Genomic DNA, 19,338 nt, shown 5'->3' with positions numbered 1-19,338 from the left:
ATATAGTCACTTGTTTTTTTTAATAAGATGGCACTGCATTTCAGTGCAGAAAAGATGTGCTTTTCAGTAAATGATCCAGAAACAGCTAGATACCTACATGGAGGAAAAACTGACAGTCCTTCCCTATGAAATCAACCCTGTAAAGACCCAAGTGTTAAAGGTGGAAAGTAGAATGCTTTGAGAAGAGAACACAGAAGAAAACCTTCATAAGATGGAAGAGAATTTCTCAAGAATTAATCATAAAAAAACTTCAGTAGATTGAAATTCAGAATTTCAACAAAAGAACATGTATAACTGATAAAAGAGTAATATACAGAAGATACATCCCAACTGCTATAAATTAGTGGAAAAACAATCCAATTAAAAATTGGCAAAATATCTGAAAAGACACTTCAGAAAAAAAAGGGCATTCTACTCCCCAAGAATTGGTACTCAAGTTCAGAACTAATAAAGGAACTATCAGTTAAGCATGATTCTATTCGTAAATTGTCAAAAATTAAAACATGACAACCCCAACAGTTGGCATGGATATGGAGTGAAAGGAACCCCTATGTACTGATGATATAAATAAAACCTTGCACGATAGTGCTAGAGGAGAGGTTGCCATTGGTGAGTGAAATTAAAGACATACAAACCCTATTCATTAGCATTGTAATCCCTAAATATGTAGACTAAAGAAATGCAAGCACATGTGCTTCACAACATTGAACAAAAAATTTGTAGTCACGTGGCTTGTAATAGCCAAAGATAAAGAGTAGAATGGGGAAGTAAATTATATCATGAAGTATATCTACAATTATATATATATATATATATATATATATATATATATATATATATGCGTGCAGCAATGGAAAAAGTTAATTAGGGTCTACCTAATAGGAAACAGAAAACACGAAGACTTGTTTAGGGCTTCATATGTAGACACTAAAGCTCTAATGAAAAGCAAATAAATGATCATAGTGGTTATCACTATGTAGGATACTGTTGTGATGGTGTTCAGTGACAACTCTTCTATTTCTTGATCTGGGCACTGCTTACATCGGTCTTTGTAATCACTTGTTAAACTGCAAAATTGGTATTTTATGCAATTTCTGTCTAATTTGGGAGAAAATAAACCATTGAAATACTGATTATGCAACTCTGAAAATATTTTCAAACTTAAAAATTACTTAAATATGTGAAAATAAGTGTGAGCTGTGCTGCATGATAAGTGCTGTATGAATTCAATTTTTAAAAATTATAATTTACATATGAACCTAAAATGTAATGGGAAGGAAATAGAAAAAGCATTGGTTTTAATGAGGAACTTAAGTTTTCTTCATTAGGATTTTTGTACTTTGGAAATTATTTTAAATAATCATGGTTTACTTTTATAATTAGAGGAAAACATTACTTTAAAAATAAAACACAACAGAAAGAAATATGAGAGCTCATTATGGAAAATCACGTGGGTGCAGAAGACAGTCATGGTGGGGGTTCAGAGCCACCATAGTTTCTCAAAGAGGAAACTACTGGAATCAGTTCAACTGATGGGAAATAATTTTTTTAGGAAAAGGAAAGCAAGTCAAGTCTTCACAAATCTGAATAGATTTCAGGAAACAAGAGGTAATGACAAGCTACCTTGCAGGTGCCTTGTGGATGTTCAACTGCCATTCTTTGCTCCTTTCTGGAGACCCCTATTCAAGCAGGGCATATCTGGGCAAGGAAACACCAGGTTCTTCTGGATACCCATTCAACAATTTCAGAGGTCACTCTAGCTCAGACCCTTACCCCATCACATACAGAGACTGGTCAGACAAGTCTATAGGGCATACTTCTTAGTATCAACAGAATCTGTCCCTAGCTGACAGAGGTCTCCTGTGGCTGGAGTTACAAAGGCACAAAGATGCCCAGGCATACAGTGGCTACATGGACAGATAGTCACTCATAACTCACTCATACCAAGGGAACACAAGCATCACAGGCATACCAAACCTAAACACAATTGGTCATACATGCACACATTCCTATACACCGTGGGGTCAGACAGAGTCACAACAACAGGATCCAAAGGTATCTCTTGCATTCCCAGTGCCATACACCTTGGGGACACAGTGACAGCAACAAATTTACAACCACCATAAACCAACAATTTCACAAGCGCATACAAAGGGAAACACCCCCACATCTCAGTTAAGGCATCCTACACCCCACCCTCGAAACACAGTTTAGTACAAGGAATCTTGTACTAAACACAGTACCATACCGTGTCACATGCTTAATGTCCACACAGACACACACAAAATCATAACTCCAAATCCACACTTCTTCCCTCTCACACAGTGCCATACACTGTCACACAGACACAGGACCGCCATAAAAGCACAGCAACAACCATACACTCACTGCTTACAGTCTTCTGGTGTCATCACCCACTCCCTGTGTGCCTCACAAAGGACAGAGTTTCCAAAGACACCTAAACTTCCCATGGAGTTGTTACCAGTTAGCTGACTTGGGTCCTTTTGCTCTGCCTGGATAGGAGTCACAGGTAGGCAAGGAGAAAGTCTCCTGGTACTGGCAGTCCCAGGCTCTTGAGTGCCCAAAGGCAAGGGGTTGGACTGGCAGACCTAGAGGCTTACAGCTTTAACCCTGAGAGCTAGGGGCCTGTGGAAGCTAGGCTTACCGGTAGTTCTAGGCACTCAAGTGGACGCGTATTGCTCTGGGCTTTAACCACCCAGGGCCCTGGAATGTGGCAGTAGCAGCAGTAGGCTGGGGTAGACAGCAGTACCAGCAACAGGTACTGCTCTCAGCCCTACAGCGACACGTGCTAGCTGTTGTACAGGGATGTTGGGACTCTCAGCCCTTGTCAGCAGCGAGCGTTGCAGCTCTCAAGCCTAGATGCTGGAGACCTTGCATTTTAGGCTTGGCAGCTGTCTGGGACTGTTCCACTGACCATGGCCCATAGTTTCTCATTCTTAGCTCTTCATTACACTTGTATCCATCACCTCTGCACCCGGTCATTTCTTCCCTGGTTGCTCTCTGGAATTCTTGAGCTGCACTCTCATCACTACTGCCACTGTTTCTGCTGCCTCTACAGGAGAGACAGCTACTGCCACCTCTGCCACTGACACCAACTTTGCTGTTGCTATACCTCTGCTGCCACTTCTGTCATCCTTGCTTTGTGTTACCAACTCAACCAGCTCTATTACTGATATTTTTTTTTTTAAAAGACCACATGAAGCAGGGCACCAGTGGCTACACCCATAATCCTAGCTATCAGGAAGCAGAGATCAGGAGAATCACAGTTGGAAGCCAGCTTGGGCAAATAATTCTGGTGACCCTATTAAAAATAAAAGCAAAACCAAAAAACAACCTTCACAACAAAAGGGCTCAAGATATAGGCCCTGAATTCAAACCCCAGTACCACCAAAAAAAAAAAAAAACCAAAAAGACCACTTTTTTTTTCCTTTTTCTTTTATTATTCATATGTGCATACAAGGCTTGGTTCATTTCTCCCCCCTGCCCCCACCCCCTCCCTTACCACCCAGTCCGCTCCCTCCCTCTCCCCATCCCCCAATACCCAGCAGAAACTATTTTGCCCTTATCTCTAATTTTGTTGTAGAGAGAGTATAAGCAATAATAGGAAGGACCAAGGGTTTTTGCTGGTTGAGATAAGGATAGCTATACAGGGCATTGACTCACATTGATTTCCTGTGCGTGTGTGTTACCTTCTAGGTTAATTCTTTTTGATCTAACCTTTTCTCTAGTACCTGTTCCCCTTTTCCTATTGGCCTCAGTTGCTTTAAGGTATCTGCTTTAGTTTCTCTGCGTTAAGGACAACAAATGCTAGCTAATTTTTTAGGTGTCTTACCTATCCTCACCCCTCCCTTGTGTGCTCTTGCTTTTATCATGTGCTCATAGTCCAATCCCCTTGTTGTGTTTGCCCTTGATCTAATGTCCACATATGGGGGAGGACATACGATTTTTGGCAAAAAGACCACTTGAGGGAAGTCTTTTATTAGGCCTAATGTTGCAACGTACGGGGGCGGGGTCTCCAACAGCTTCCTTTTATAGGCAGGAAAGGGGTGTGGGGTGTGGCAAGGGTGTCTGCTCCATCATGGCAGTCTTCCATGCAAATGAAGTGTTAGCATCAGGCACATGCCTTTTGTTGGGCCTTGGTGAAGATAGCTGCAGGGTCATCTAGAATTCACTGAGGCTTGTGATAATAAAAATTCTGATGCAAGTTGTTCAAAACAATTGTGGTTGGGGTCATGCCTCCAGGAACCACAGTTGTGTTACGGCAGCAATCAGCTGTGGTTGCCAAGTAGCTTCCTCATGCATCAATGGAGTGAGTGTTCAAAACAGCTGGTGCTGGCTACTTGGCTGATGGTCCTTTCACTCGAGACAGTGGGGTCACCAGGGGGGGATGTAACAGTTGTCAGGGTTCAAATTACCCAGCCCCAAACATCAGCTTATTTAGGGGAAAAATAAACATTAAAAAGGGTGTTACAATAAGGGCTTATATAGGCTGGAGGCATGGATCCAGTGGGGGAGCTCTTGCCTAGCAAGTGCAAGGCCCTAAGTTTCAGTCCCAGAACCTCAAAAAATATAAAGGCTTATTAACATTAACAGTGACTTAACAGTATTTAATAGTTCTTCACTTGCTCCAGTGCCCCCAGAGAGAGGTGGGTCCCCTTAATCTGTCTCAGAGTCAGCTTTCCTCCTCTAGAGGTTTTGAAAAGAGTCAAGTGAGGCTCTCCCAAAGTCTTAAGGCTATTTGCCCAAACTCATGGGACGATCTTACTGACTTTAAAGTCCCTGTAATCCACAGAATATGACCGCACTGATCTGACCATAGAAGGCCACCCCCCAACCCAATGTGTGGGAGGATTTAATGATGCATAACCCAGTTTCCAGGAGTTAATGACTTAATACATGACCACTTCCATGTTTATAAATCCCAATAAAATCTTGAGATCTTGAGACCTTCTGAGCAGTCACTCGTTTCTTCAGCCTGCTCACCCTCCCTGAGGTTACATTTTTGCTTTAACTTTCACTGTGCTCTGCTCTGCATTAATAAGCTTGTTCCTGCTTAAGTGTCCTCTATGCCTGTCCTTAAATTCTTTCTCTGACCAGACCAAGAACCTTTTGGCCCCTGACCTGGTAACTCAGATCCAGTAACACAGCTTTGTTGCTTTTGATTTTAATTTTTCTTACCTTTTCATGTGCCTTGTAATTCGTTGTTGAAAACCACACATCTTGTTTAGGACAGTAGTACACAGAAGGATATCCACCATCCTGAAAAGAGTGGTTCACTAGGCTTCAATAATTTGTGTAAACAAAATGGCTTATATTAAACATCTGCTTTCATTCTGTGAATCTGAAATCTGGTTTGTACCAGGTATCGCCACCTATGTGACCAGCCCCCAAACCTTGAGCATTCTCTAATGAACTTTGCTGTTTGGCAACATCTCACCCGTGTTGTTACAAGCCATTGCTGGGGGAAGGAATGTCCCATGTAACTTCACTGAGAAAGGACCCCAGGGAGTTTGCTTGTTGTTTTCCCTGGGCTTTGCCTCATACACCTTTTCTCTTTGTGGATTTGCTTTAGGACATTTCACTGTGAAGGTCCCAGGGAATCATTAAATCTTGGGGGCACAGAGGTTGTTCTCTTGGTGCTCTTACAGGAGTAGTAACTAAAGAAAATAATTTTGATGTCTATATAGGCATAACTTTCCTTCTGTAAGGCCTTTCATATATATATTATAATTTTTTTTTTTGCAGTACTGGGGCTTGAATTCAGGGCCTTCACCTTGAGCCACTCCACCAGCCCTATTTATTTATTTTTTTGTGAAGGGTTTTTTGAGATTGGGTCTCACAAACTTACTTGCTCTGGCTGGCTTTGAACTGCAATCCTCCAGATCTCTACCTTCTGAGTAGCTAGGATTACAGGTGTGAGCCACTGATGCTTGGCTCATATGGGTTTTTGAGTTAGTCCACTTAGGGGTTTAAAGAAGACAGAAGATTCATACACTTTGATTGTACTTAAGTTGACTTCAAGAAATAGGTTAAACTGAGAAGTGAATATATTAATACCCTAAGTGTCAGGATAGTAGTCAGCTGGGGACTGGGTACCAGAAATGATTCCATGGTGGAGTCTTTTGTTCAATGTACTATTTATTCGCTGTGGAGTTATACTGAACTTAGACATTTTATGCACTTTTATCCAAGTATTTTCTGTTTCTCAGTAAAAAATTAAGAGAAAAACCCCTTCATTACCCAATGATATAGAAAACATTGAAAAGAAATTACATTTCTTGGAGAAAGTTTAAACATAAATCTAAATGATATACCCCTAGAAAGAAAACATATGAGAAAAGCTGTCAAGTATTTTTACTTCAGCAAAAGAATGGCATGAATAATACAAGACAATACTAGTGTTAACTATGAACATTTAATACATACACACTAAGGGTCTTTGGAAGATAGGAATAAGGCATTTCTGTTTGAGGAGGAGTTTTCATGGAGTCTCAGGTCGGGGACCCCGTTGGGCTGGGCACCAAACCCTCTGTCCCTTTGATACCAAGCCAGATCTGGAGTGTGTGTTGTGGGGCTAGGGGTTATGCCATACAATGTGTACACATAGCCAGGACAAGGCCCAAGCAGAGACAGTAGACTTGCCGCTATGGTGACACCGTTTCACAGGACCATCCAGTTACACCATATATGTCAGGGGCCTGCAGAAAGAGGTCTTAGGACCTTGTCTATTTTGAGGCGGGTTTCTATGGTTTCGCCGGCTCTGGACTACAAATCCCAAGAGCTTTTGGTTCCAGAGCACTTCCGGTCCCGGCATCTTCCATCCAAAGATGGCACTGGCGTAGTGACTTGGTTTTCGTTAACTGGTCACTGGCGTGCCCAGGAAGAGCAGAATGGAGGCTTCAGTTAAAGCAATCTACACACAAACTGGAACTCTTTGACGCTGTCTGCCACAGGTGTGATCAGTGAGGGGGGTGATGGGCTTTGCAGAGGGAAAGGATGGTATCTAAAGCCGGGACCTGCGAATTGAGACAGTTACGTTCTGGTTTTGTTAAAAGTTGGCCCGCCTCCTGACTACATTTCCCAGAGTGCACCGTGGCGCGGCGACTTCCTGTCCAAAGGCCATTTCCGGACCATAGAGGTAGCTTGCGGAAGTCACAGCGGAAAGCTGAACGTTTTTACTGGACCTCGGTATCGGACGGGTGAGTCTGAGGCCGGGAATCGGAATGGCTGGGAGGGGTGGAGTGGGAGGCGTGCAGCGGCGGTAGCGTGGTGAGTGCCCGCGGTCGTGGGCTGGCGATCACTGTGAGCAGGAGGTGCGAACATCAAACTCCGTGAGGGAGCAGAATATGGGGGTGGGGGAGGATCGTGACGGGCCCCTGGGGTGTTTGTCTTTACACCAACGCGACGGTGAAACTGTGAAGCTGTAATGGATAATTTAAACGTGGCTCTATGTCCGTGCTTATGACTGTGTTACTTACGTGAGCGATCATTGTGTAGATGTGGTAGCAGCCTTGGGTCCAGAAAGAATTGACGTGGTGATTTCCAGAAGTGAGGATGCAGCCGAAGGCCATGGGCTCCGAGTGATGAGTGCAAAAGGCAAAAAGCACAGCCAGGAGGTAAAATATTGGAAAGCACTGGGATTATTTCCAAAGCAGTACTCTGCAAAGAAAGGAAGCGTGGGGATTTTATTCGGGAAGTGGACAGATATTCAAGTTGGAAAGCATTTTGAGTGGGGCACGTTTGTTAGGATGCTCAGTTTAAAGTGTACATTTCTGAGTATGTTCAGTCTATTTCATTTCAAGAAAGCAAGCTAGTGGTCACTTCTCTGCGCATGCTCAGCCCAAGGTCATCGCGCTCATGTTCAAAAAGGTTAAGAGAGTGGACAGACACTCTTCTGGTTCAATATTATAATGATCCATATTTGATACAGGTTTCCTCAAAGAGTAAGAGTAACTGAGGTAACCTTGGCTGGTTGTTTGGAAGTTTCTCCAAAGAATCTTAGCTCAAACGAAATGAAACAATTCAAAAGATGTGTTAATGTAAGAGTTTCCCCCCTGAGCCCCAGAGGTGCCTGCTTCACATAGCACCTAATAAAGATCAAGTTCTCTGTTGGAAGGTAGTGGGGGCAATACAGAATGAAGGTATAGGAATAGCAGTGTAGAGAACTTATTCCCAACGTTTCTGTGTAAATACCAGCAGAGCAGCATCTGGTGAGTGTGTGGGGAGGGGAAGAAGTAACAGCCCATCGTTGTGCCCTTGGGAATGAGCCATGGTGTGTGGGGGGAGTCCATGCAGAGGTAAGTAACCCATGCTCCCCTGTGTGAGTGTACTAAAATTGCAAGAATGCAAACAAGGCTAGTCATGTTGCAGAGTGTGAGAATGAGCAAAGTGCACAAGGTTTCCAAAACCAAGGGGAAATAGCCTGCATTTGGTAGATGGCAACAGTGACAAGTGGTGAGTTATATATGTATTCATGGCATGAAATTAAAAGCTAGAGGATTTGTGCTGGTGGCATGAAAAACATCTAAAAGTAATAAGAGCAAGTAGGTCATCTGTCCCATTTACACACCCAGTGGTAAAAGGCATTTGAGGAGGGAACACAGGGACATACAAATATTAAGAGGTCTGCAGGCTACTCTGGGTATAGCCAGGTTTCTGTTAGAATCTGGAGGTGAGGGAAATGTTCAAGAAAGAGATTGAGGCTAGAAGACGAGCTGGTTGTTAATTATGTATTCTAGAGGGCATTTTGGAGAAGTGTCAAGAGTTAGGGAAAGATGAGAAAAGTGGACAGATGCACCTGATGGAAAGCACAGTGTCCAAAGTGAGAGGCGAATAGAGAGCCTGGGTATCTTACAATAAACATGATTGCAGGAGATACTGGTTCACGTCAAGACAGTATTGGAGAGGTAGTGTTAGCGTTGGTTTCATTGAACATTCCTCAGAAAGGGAAGCTGAGGATAGAACCTTAAGGGTGACTGAGGAAGGCAGAACTTTATTTATTTACTTATTTATTATTTATTATGGGGATTAAACCCAGGGAAGCAAGCACTCTACCACTTGAGCTATGTCCCCAGCCAGGGAAGGTGGAATTAAGTCCTGGGAAGAGGTCTTCTTTAATCCCTGGATACTTGTGACTGTGTTAACCTCATGTGCCAAAAGGGACTTTGCAGAAGGGATTAATGATCTAATTGGGCCCGATATAATTGCATGGATCCTTAAAGTCTGGGAACTTTTCCTGGTTGAGTTGAGAGTCAGGGAGATGTGACCACAAAAGAATGGTCCTCGGAGAGATACTACTTTGCTAGGTAGATAGAGGAAGGGGGCTATAAGCCAAGGTGGTTTCTGGAGGTGGAAAACATAAGGAAACAAATTCTCCCTAAGAGCCTCCAGAAAGGAGCACAGCCCTATGGAGGACACCTTGATCTTTTTTTTTTTTTTTTTTTTTGGCAGTACTGGGGATCAAGTCCATGACCTCTCTTATGTTATGTTCCCAACCCCCCTTGCCCTTTTGAAATTTTGTTTTTGAGACAGGGTTTTGCTAACTTAGCCTGAGCTGACTCAAAATTCTCTTACCTCTGCCTCCCAAGTAACTGGGGTATCAGGTAATTCACCACAGTGCCCAGTCTGACACCTTAATTTTTGTCTAGTGACACCCATATCAAACTACTGAATAAATTTGTATTATTTTATTTTTGGTGGTTCTGGAGGCTGAACTCAGGGCCTCATGCTTGCTAAGCAGGTGCTCTACCACTTGAGCCAAGCCCTCAGCCCTTTTTGTTTGGGTTAGTTTTTAGATAAAGTATTGCTTTATGCCCAGGCCAGCCTGGACTGCAGTCCTTCTTTTATGCCCACCTTTTATTGGTTGAGATGGGGTCTTGTGAACTTTTTGCCCAGGCTTGCCTGGGCAGGCCTCAAATTGCAGTCCTTTCCATCTCTGCCTCCAAAGTAGCAAGGTTTAGCACCAAGCTAAGTTTGTATTATTTTATTACCACATTCGTAGAAATTTGCTAAAGTAGCAGTTGGAAGCTGTAGTGTCTCAGTGCTGTGGAAGAGTCTTGATCCGGTGACATAAGGGCAGCTTAGCTCCTCTTGGTAATATTGGGGACTTGAAGGTAAAGGACATAGGGAGTATGATTTTGCTACATTGTGATACTTCTTAACTTTAGCTTTTAATGATTTTTTTCTTTGTGATTTAATATGGTTAGTCTGTACTTGATTTGATTTAGATTGTGGGATGAGTATTGAAATCCTCTATTAAAGAAATTTTATGTCTTGTATAACTTACAATTTCTGCTTTATGAAAGTTGTAGCTTTTGTTTTGTAATTTTGTCTTTTTTTTCTGATGTGAGGAATTGAACTTAGAATTGTACCATTTATTGCATGCCAGCCTGAAAGCTGCAGTTTTGTTAGCTGATGTATAGATATTTGTAATTGGCATGTGTTTACAATGAATTGTAGACTATAGTATTTAGCATGCTTAATAAATATCATGGCCCCTGTTATTTTTGTGGTTTTTTTGCCTTGTATGTATTTCTCCCTAATTAAATGTTATATTGAAGTTTATCATTTATCTACAGACAAATGTGTACATAATACAATGAATGTTTAATCAGAATTGTACATCTCACATGATTTCCCATAGGGGAAACACTGATAGAAGTATACAGATCTAAAGATAAAACATTCCCTATATCCTAGAAGTCCCTCATGAGCTTCTGTGCAATTAGTAGCTCCTCCAAAGTAACCAAAGAGTGTCCATTTTGTCTGACTTTATCTAAATGGGATCACTGTCATGTCTGTGAGAGCTGTCCATACTGTGTATAGAAACAGTTCTTTCATTTACATTGCTTGGTTGTATTCCAGTTCATAAATGTAGCTGCCATATTTATAGGTGTATATTTACTGTATCATAGATGGAAAAGAGAATGTCCTCTAGTAGTTTTTTCAGAAAGGGTTTAAAGTGAATTCATAATTTCTTGCATCGTAGCTGTCTTCATTTTAATTTTTTGTTTGCTTGAGACAAGGTGTCGCTATGTCGCTATGTCGCTATGGCTATGGCTATGGCTGTGCCTCAGCCTCCTGCCCGCTGGGATCAGAAGTGGGAGCTATTATGCTTAGCAGATCATTGCACTGACTCCTTTATAATTCAGTGACAGCTTAGCTGAGAATAAAGTGTTTGACTCTCATTTATTTTTCCACAAACACTAGGTTTATGCACAAATATATTAGGACACTGAATTCAGTAGTAGAAAAATCTAATAACTGAATTCCTTCTTATTACAGGTAACTTTTTTTTTCTTGACTCCTTATGAGTCTTAGTCTACAAATTTTATTATGTAATTTTTTGCAACCGAGTTTGTTTGGTTTTTTTGAGGAATTAGATTTTGAACTCAGGGCTTTGCACTTGCAAAGCAGATGCTCTACTGCTTGAGCCTCACTTCCAAATTGGGTAATTGGTTTTTGGTGATACTGGGGTTTGAACTCAGGGCCTCACACTTCCTAGGCAGACACTCCACCATTTTAGCTACTCTGCCAGTCCTTTTTTTTGTTTTGGGTATTTTCAAGATAGGGTCTGTTTGCCAGGGCTGTGTTTAAACTGTGATCCTCCTGATTTCTGCCTTCCAAGTAGCTTGGATTACAGGGGTGAGCTACTGGCGTATGGTGAATTGGGTCATTTTTTGCTACTGATGATTTAGGTCCTTTTACCTTACACCCTGGCTTTCTTTTCATTATATTTATTTATACAACTGGGCCTTGTGTGTGCCTGTCATCCCAATACTTGGGAGGGTGAGATGGGAAGGAGCCTTGAGTCCAGGAGTTTGAGACCAGCTTCAGTAATAGATAAAAAAATTTAAAAGTTAAAAAAAAATTATGCTTCATTTCAGGAAAGTATTCTTAGTTACTGAATGTACTTTCATATATATATGCACATATATATATATATATATATACACATATATATATATATACATATATACACATATATATATATATACATATATATATTCGAATATATATGTATATTTGAATTTTTCACTATTTCTCAAAAAATATATATGTAAGATGCTCAGTGATCACATTGCTCAGTCAGTATTTCATTGATATCATCCTGCAGTGAGCATGAATGGTCAGGACCATTTTCTCATTTTCTGTAAGACTTAATACTGAGTGAAGAGGCTGCAGGGATGATGTGAGAAAGCAGAAGGAAGAGTGTGCTGGGGCTTGCTGCATCTTTAATTAATTTAAACATTATATTTTTAAAATGTAAAATGAGTTCTTATTCTAAGTTGAGGCTTAAACCCCCAAACTGATTATTTATTTATTTGTTTGTTTGTTTATTTATTTATTTATTTTTAGGGCTTTTGCCAGATCTTGGAGGTTAATGGGAACTGATAGTTCTGCTGAGCCAAAGACTATGTGTAGCTCTGTTTGTTCTTTGTTAAAGACTACTGTGACTGAATATATCACTTACTTCTCTGAATGCCTGGTGAATCTGGTCAGGGTTATTTGGGCCCCAAAATTGCCTTTATGACTCTCAGATTGGAGACTTCCATTGCCCATGAGGTACCTAATAGGGTCTATCTAACTGGGTCTGCATAGTTGTATGGGACATGCAAGTTAACTATGAATGGCCTTATCTCTTATCCTGGTCCATGTCGTGATTTGGGCATAACCATTTGAATCGAAACTCCAACCTGCTTTAATTGAGTCTTCTGATTTTGGATAGAGCCACAGTTTCTTCAGAGTCTCACTGACATTCCTCTAACAAGGAAAAATGGCCTTCTCATTTGTGTATTTGAAAGCTCTGAGGAAAGCTTAACTTCTTATGACTCGCTCCTTCTTGCTGTGCTTTCTCAGGACTCTGCTGCATGAAGAGAGGAATTCAGAAGAGCACTGGTTGACCCTTGGAATTTTAAATCATGGCCCATGTGAGTTGGAATTGTCTCCAAAAACATAATCATTTATATCACATCATATGAATGGTTTTATTGCTTGTCTTTGAACTACATACTGAGTCACTTCAGGGTGGTAAGTGTTGGTTGGGAAAGTCTAGTACCTTCCCTAGATGTTCCTTCTGTTTCTAACCAATATTTCCAAATCTATCCCACAGGGTATCCTGTATCTCCTGTGCTCTAATCTTCTGACAGAGCACCAAAGGAGGACAAATACATTTCTGTAGGGGGAATAGTAAACACTGTCACTCAATACCGTGCCTTAACAAGGTGGAACTAAATGATTAAAGTGGACACAGAACATAAAAGTTTCTATTTACTCTGTAGAATGGGGTGTTTCAGTTAGTCAAGATGGTGGGAGTTGTCCTTGGTTCATATTCATTTCAGTGTGTGGCACCTTGTGATGGTTTCAGCTAAAGATTATAATGGGACATTGACAGCAAGACATGTATGCCATTAACAGAACATTTGCTGATTGACCACTGCTAATTAGCAAATAGCAAAGAGTTTTGAGATCCAGATCATTCTCCATGGAAAACAGTATAAAGTTAGTTGTGTATAACTAAGGAGTTCTTTCATTTTAACTGAAGTTGGATTATTTTTTACAAAGCATTAAAAAATTGAACAGCACGAAAGATCTATAACATTTCTCATGTAATGTACCTGATTTAGTGATTCCAGATTGGTATAGCCTCTCCATGATGTCCAGTAACAACTCCACTGGTGTCTGTTATTCTGGGCAGCCATCTTAGTCTTGGTGTTACGTGAAGGTTATAAGGATGTTATGACTGAGCAGTGGGAGTTTTTAACAGCCCATAGGCACTCAGCTTTAGTCACAAAGACAAAAAACCCTGTAGAGTTTTGCGCATTGTATGTCCCATTCTCGGTTGTTCCGATTTCCATCTTCCCCCACCCCATGTAAAAGGTTTCTTAAAACCTCACCATTAAGATTTGTGTTTGTCCTTTTAACAGTTGATGACATTCAGGGATGTGGCTGTAGAATTGTCTCAGGAGGAATGGGAGCACCTGAATCCGGAACAGAGGAATTTGTACAGAGACGTGATGTCAGAGAACTATAGCCACCTCATCTCAGTGGGTAAGATTTAGAATCCCTAAAATTTCTGCATCATATCATCAATTATTGTGTTTTTCTTAAATGTCTAGAAGTATTTCTGACCTTTGCTTCTGGACAAATGGTTTGTGTTTTGTAAAGATACAGTAGTCATCATCATTGGGGACCTCCATATTTCTCATCCTTCAGAAACCCTATATGCTGTTTTCTTTCCCTTCCTTGATTGTTTCTGTTCTGTTAATAACAAAGGGACCAGATGCAAATTTTAGAATCCTTACCCATGTGGTCATTTCCTATTTTTAATCTTCTTGGCAGGATTTTGCATTTTTCAACCACATGTGTTCTCCTTTTTGGAAAAAGGTCCAGACCCCTGGATGATTTTGAATGATGAGAAAAGAGGACTTTGCCCAGGTGAGTGAGCAGGAGCAGGCATGGGGGTAGCTGTCACTACAGGTCATAGCCCAGTTGCTTAGTGAGGCAGCAGTACCTCTGAAATACCAGTCTGGAATATCCTCTCACTGGCGAAAGCCCTTGATAAAGGCCTGAGATGTAGAGACAAAGACTTTCAAAAAGGAATTTAACTCAGAGACCATTCCATTTCTCTGCTTTTGCTTGTTTCTCATGCTACAAAAGGTGGCATTCTTATTTCAAAAAGGTAAGTGGCATTCTTTTTCTCCTTTTTTATCATTGTTTGCTGCATCATGAGTATCAATACCTCCTCTTTTTTTTTGTCTTGTAGAGTATTTATTGCAGAATTATTTTTATATAGACTAACATGTGCTGTGGGACAATTATACTACACTGAGTGAAACAATCAAAGGTCTTTGTTACTGTGTTATTGAGGTGGTACCTGGACAGTCATTTTTTATTAAACTCATCATACAAATATTTTTGAAATTTCATATCTCTCATCTTTTGACTCACTACTAGCTCTCTGAACTTTCTGTTTATTTCTTGCTCTTTTTTCATATTGCACAGAATTTGGGAATTTTTTTTTTTTTTTTTTTTTTGGAAGTACTGGGATATATACTTAGGACCTCACACTTATTAGGCAGGCACTATATAATGGAAGCAATGCCTCCTGTCCTTTGGGTTTAGTTATTTTTTTCACGTAGGGTCTTGTGTTTTTGACCAGGGCCTCAGACTGTAGTCCTCATACGTATGGTCACCCATGTAGCTGGGATCACAGGCAAGTACCACCATGGCAGGTTTATTGAGATGGTGGTCTCACTAGATGTTTTGCCTGGGCTGTCCATGAACCATGATCCTTCTGACCTCCACCTCTGAGTAGCTGGAATTACAGGCATGAGCTACCATGCCCAGCTCAGAATTTGGGTATTTTTAAGCCATTTACTTCTTGTGTGCTTTACTTTAGGATTTACTTTCTACATCTACATTGGAATTTTATTTCTTGTGGACAGTAAAGCAGTATGTTTTTACCTTCTTATCTTTCAGACATCCAGTCCATGTGGCAGTCCAAGAGGTTATTACAAAAAGATAGCACTTCTGAATCAGAGTTATGCCCATCAGACATACAGGAAATTTGTAGAAACCGCAATCTTGGTGGCTTATGTTTTGGAGGTGATTGGGAAGGCAAAGATCAGTTTCACACACAACATGAAAATCAGGAGGAATATTTCAAGCAAGTGATAGTCACCTATGGAAAAGTGTCTCCTTCAAACCAGGACTCAGCTTTTAATCGATACCAGAGACTCAATACAAGAGAGAAACTCCATGAATTTATACATGAAAAAGCCTTTCGTTCTGGCTCAGACCATTTCCAACATCAGTTAATTCACACTGGTGAGAAATTCTGTAACAAAAAGAAATGTAGTTACAGCTTTTCTCCTGATTCAGGGCTTACTCAGTATCAGGCATTTAACACTGGTAAGAAAACATATGAAAATAAAGAATGTGGCTTGGCATTTAGTTTTTCAAGTATTCCTGGTCTTAAGAGAATTCATACTGAGGAGAAACATTTTAAATGTAAGGAGTGTGGGAAAGCCTTTAGTTTGGACTCAGACCTTACTCAACATCAGCGATTTCATACTGGTGAAAAGCCCTATGAATGTAAGGAATGTGGGAAGGCCTATAGTCGTAAAGCAGACCTTATTGGACATCAGAGAATTCATACTGGTGAAAAACCTTACCAATGTAAGGAGTGTGGGAAAGCATTTACCCGTGGCTCATACCTAACTGAACATCAGAGAATTCATACTGGTGAAAAGCCCTATGAATGTAATGAATGTAGTAAAGCCTTTGTTCAGCGAGCACATCTCACTAATCATCAGAGAATTCACACTGGTGAAAAACCTTATGAATGTAAAGAGTGTGGGAAGGCTTTTACTCGTGGCTCACATCTAACTGAACACCAGAAAATTCATAATGGTGAGAAATCCTGTGAATGCAAGGAATGTGGAAAAGCCTGTATTCATGGTGCAAATCTCACTGAACATCAGAGTGCTCATGTTGGTAAGAAACCCTATGAGTGTGAGAAGTGTGGGAAGGCCTATATCTGGAGTTCAAACCTTGCTCGACATCAGCGGATCCATACTGGCAGGAAGCCTTATGAGTGTAAGCATTGTGGGAAATCTTTTATTTGGGCTTCATATCTTGCTCAACATGAGAAAGTTCATGAGAAGAAACTCTATGAGTGTAAGGAATGTGGGAAGACTTTTCTCCACGGCTCAGACTTTAATCAACATCAGAAAATTCATAGTAGTGAGAGAAAGTATGAATGCAAGGAATGTGGAAAAACCTATTTTCATGGTTCAGATCTTAGTCAACTGCAGAAAATGCATCCTGGAAAGAGACCATATGAATGTGAAGATTGTGGAAAAGCCTTTCTCTGGAGTTCACAACTTACTCGACATTAGAGAATGCATGCTGATGAGGAACTTTTTTGTAAAGAATGTGAGAAATCCTTTTTCTGGGACTCATGGCTTACATGACATAGAAAACTTCATGCCGATACAGAACCCTATGAATGTTAGTACTGGCCAGATCTTTAGCACTATTCACATTTCACTGAACATTTCCTGAAAATTCCTATTTACTTCCATAAGCAAATTTTCTGTGAATGGACAAGATATGGGAACACTTTTTGTTATGACTTAAAACTTTATTTAACACCAGAATATTTATACTGTTTTATTTTGGCAGTGTTGTGGATGGAACCCAGGGCCTTGCATGTGGTAGGCAATACCTCTGAGCTGTATCCCCAGCCCTCAGAGTATTCATGCTTTTGAGAAATTCTATGAATATAAAGATTTTGTTACATTCCTCCAAGGTGTCACTTAATTTCACTGTTGTGAAATTTTACGATATAAAAATGCAGGAAAGGCTTTACCTGATGTTATTCTTTCTTTTGAGCAATCTCAGAAGTGTAACGTTGGAAGGCCTTTTGACAGGGTATAGAGTACATCCACATCATCACCAGAACTCATACTACAGTGTTTATTTAAGGATAGAGTTTACTATTTTGTCATCAGTTATGGGAAATCAGGATGCATTATTATGATAAGAAAAAAATTGTATATAGCTGTATTTTTAGAGAGTATTTAAAAATTGTAAATATGTAAATGATAATATGCTTTTTATATGTGGATGGCTTATTTTCTATGAAAACATAATGCACTTTTTAAATATAACTCAAAAAGGCAAAACAAGAAAAAAATTTATAAGTACCAAAAGTCCTGTGATACAACCTACACCTTGATGGAAAAGAAAATCCTATGGAAAAATTTCCAGCTCATGCTGACACTTCTTATAATAAAATTAGATGACAGTGGCCCTTGAGCAAGAAATTTCAGAGTATGTTCACTCATGCGTGAAAAAATACAGGAATCTAGTATTTAGTGAAAGAATAACATAAGTACTTACTTGAAATGTTTAACCTTTTATAGGATGAATGAGAATTTTTTTTTTTTTAAGCAGTACTTGGGTTCAAATTCATGGTTTCACGTTTGCTAGGCAGGTGCTTTACCACTTGAGCTAAGCACCTAGGCCTTTTTTGCTTTAGTTATTTTTCAGGCAAAGTCTCATGTTTTTGCCTGGTTACTCAGTCCTACGTATGGCCTCCTGCTGGAATCATAGGTGCGCACCTGGCTTGTTTGTCTTGCTAGCCTTTTGCCGAGAGTGGTAGCTTTGAACCATTATTCTCCCAATCTCTGCCTCCTGAGTAGCTGGGATTACAGGTGTGAGCCACTGTGCCTCACCAGTCAAAGAGAATTTTGATTGATGGAAATAAACTTTTAGTTGAATATTTAACCAATTTAATGTAAAGGCCATTTTTATACCTTTTAGTGTTATAGGAGTTAAGAAGTGGTGAGTGTGTGCCATATTTAGCAGGTACTTCATTCTCAAGTTATTGTCAGTCATCTATGAAATTTTACAACTTGGAAAATAATTCATTGTTATATTATAATAAACAGACCATTTTCATGCTGACTAGATTTCTTATTTTAAATTTTTTGTTCCTGTTTATTAGTCATATAAATTATTGTGATACTTCCACACATGCATACAATATATGTTGGCCAAATTCACCCCCTCTAACACTCTCCCTCATCCCCCTAGATTTCTTTTTTAAGATGGTAAGTATGCTTAGAAAAATAGCATTTAGAGGTTATGTGACGAATCTCTTGTCTCCATTTCTGGATCCAGACATCCATTTACAGATAAATGTAGTTCATTTATCCTTTCATCCAGACTTCCTTTTGAAGTTTGATGACGGTGGCCAGAGCTGGTGTTTCCATCTCCTTGTGGGAGAATTTCTGATTCTTGAATGCATGAGGTTCATGCTTCTCCAGCCCGTCCTCCACTTATATATATTTCAGTGTTGATAATGCCTTCGCTAATATATGTTATAGATAGTAAAACAGCTCTTAACCTTTTCCCTAAACTACCGTTCTTTGCAGAAGCCATTCTACTGGAACCATTTTGAAAAGAAGATACATATTTGATAAAGAGTATTGATACATTTGAATAACGTTTTGAAAAAAAAAGATAAAATTACATATAGTCCTAGGATTGTAAAGCAGGATAAATCCAAATGTAAAACCAAAAAACAACAAAAATGAAATTTCACAGGTACTACAAGAAAACATGGGTGAAATCTTTTATAACCTTGGAATGGGGACACCAATAACTGACTCATAAGGCCCATAGAAATAATGAGGAAGAAACCAAATTTTACAGGACTAAATATACAAAATTAGAAATCGAAGATATTTACAACTTACCTGGCATGCTAATATCCTTAGTACCTGTCTACAAATTGAGGTGTGAAAC

General features: G+C 40.0%; 1 protein-coding gene across 1 annotated transcript; it reads left to right on the top strand.

Moving 5' to 3' along the window:
- Positions 1-6,827: 6,827 nt before the first annotated feature.
- On the top strand, positions 6,828-18,624 carry Znf790 (zinc finger protein 790). The gene is made up of 5 exons (XM_020188189.2): positions 6,828-7,220; positions 12,880-12,950; positions 13,947-14,070; positions 14,362-14,457; positions 15,502-18,624. Exons 2-5 carry the CDS (start codon positions 12,942-12,944, stop codon positions 16,920-16,922), a joined length of 1,650 nt encoding a protein of 549 aa, XP_020043778.1. The 5' UTR covers positions 6,828-7,220; positions 12,880-12,941; the 3' UTR covers positions 16,923-18,624.
- The last annotated feature ends 714 nt before the right edge of the window (positions 18,625-19,338 follow it).

Source organism: Castor canadensis, chromosome 16 (assembly GCF_047511655.1).
Source record: "Castor canadensis chromosome 16, mCasCan1.hap1v2, whole genome shotgun sequence".
Taxonomy (NCBI): domain Eukaryota; kingdom Metazoa; phylum Chordata; class Mammalia; order Rodentia; family Castoridae; genus Castor; species Castor canadensis.
Note: the sequence above shows the minus strand (reverse complement) of the source record. Positions and strands in the feature narration are given on the sequence as shown.

Excerpts from the sequence above, each read along its gene's own strand:
- Znf790 (XM_020188189.2), top strand. Across the intron at positions 14,071-14,361 it reads TAGCCACCTCATCTCAGTGG|GATTTTGCATTTTTCAACCA; the intron begins GTAAGATTTAGA and ends TCTTCTTGGCAG. Across the intron at positions 14,458-15,501 it reads GAAAAGAGGACTTTGCCCAG|ACATCCAGTCCATGTGGCAG; the intron begins GTGAGTGAGCAG and ends CTTATCTTTCAG.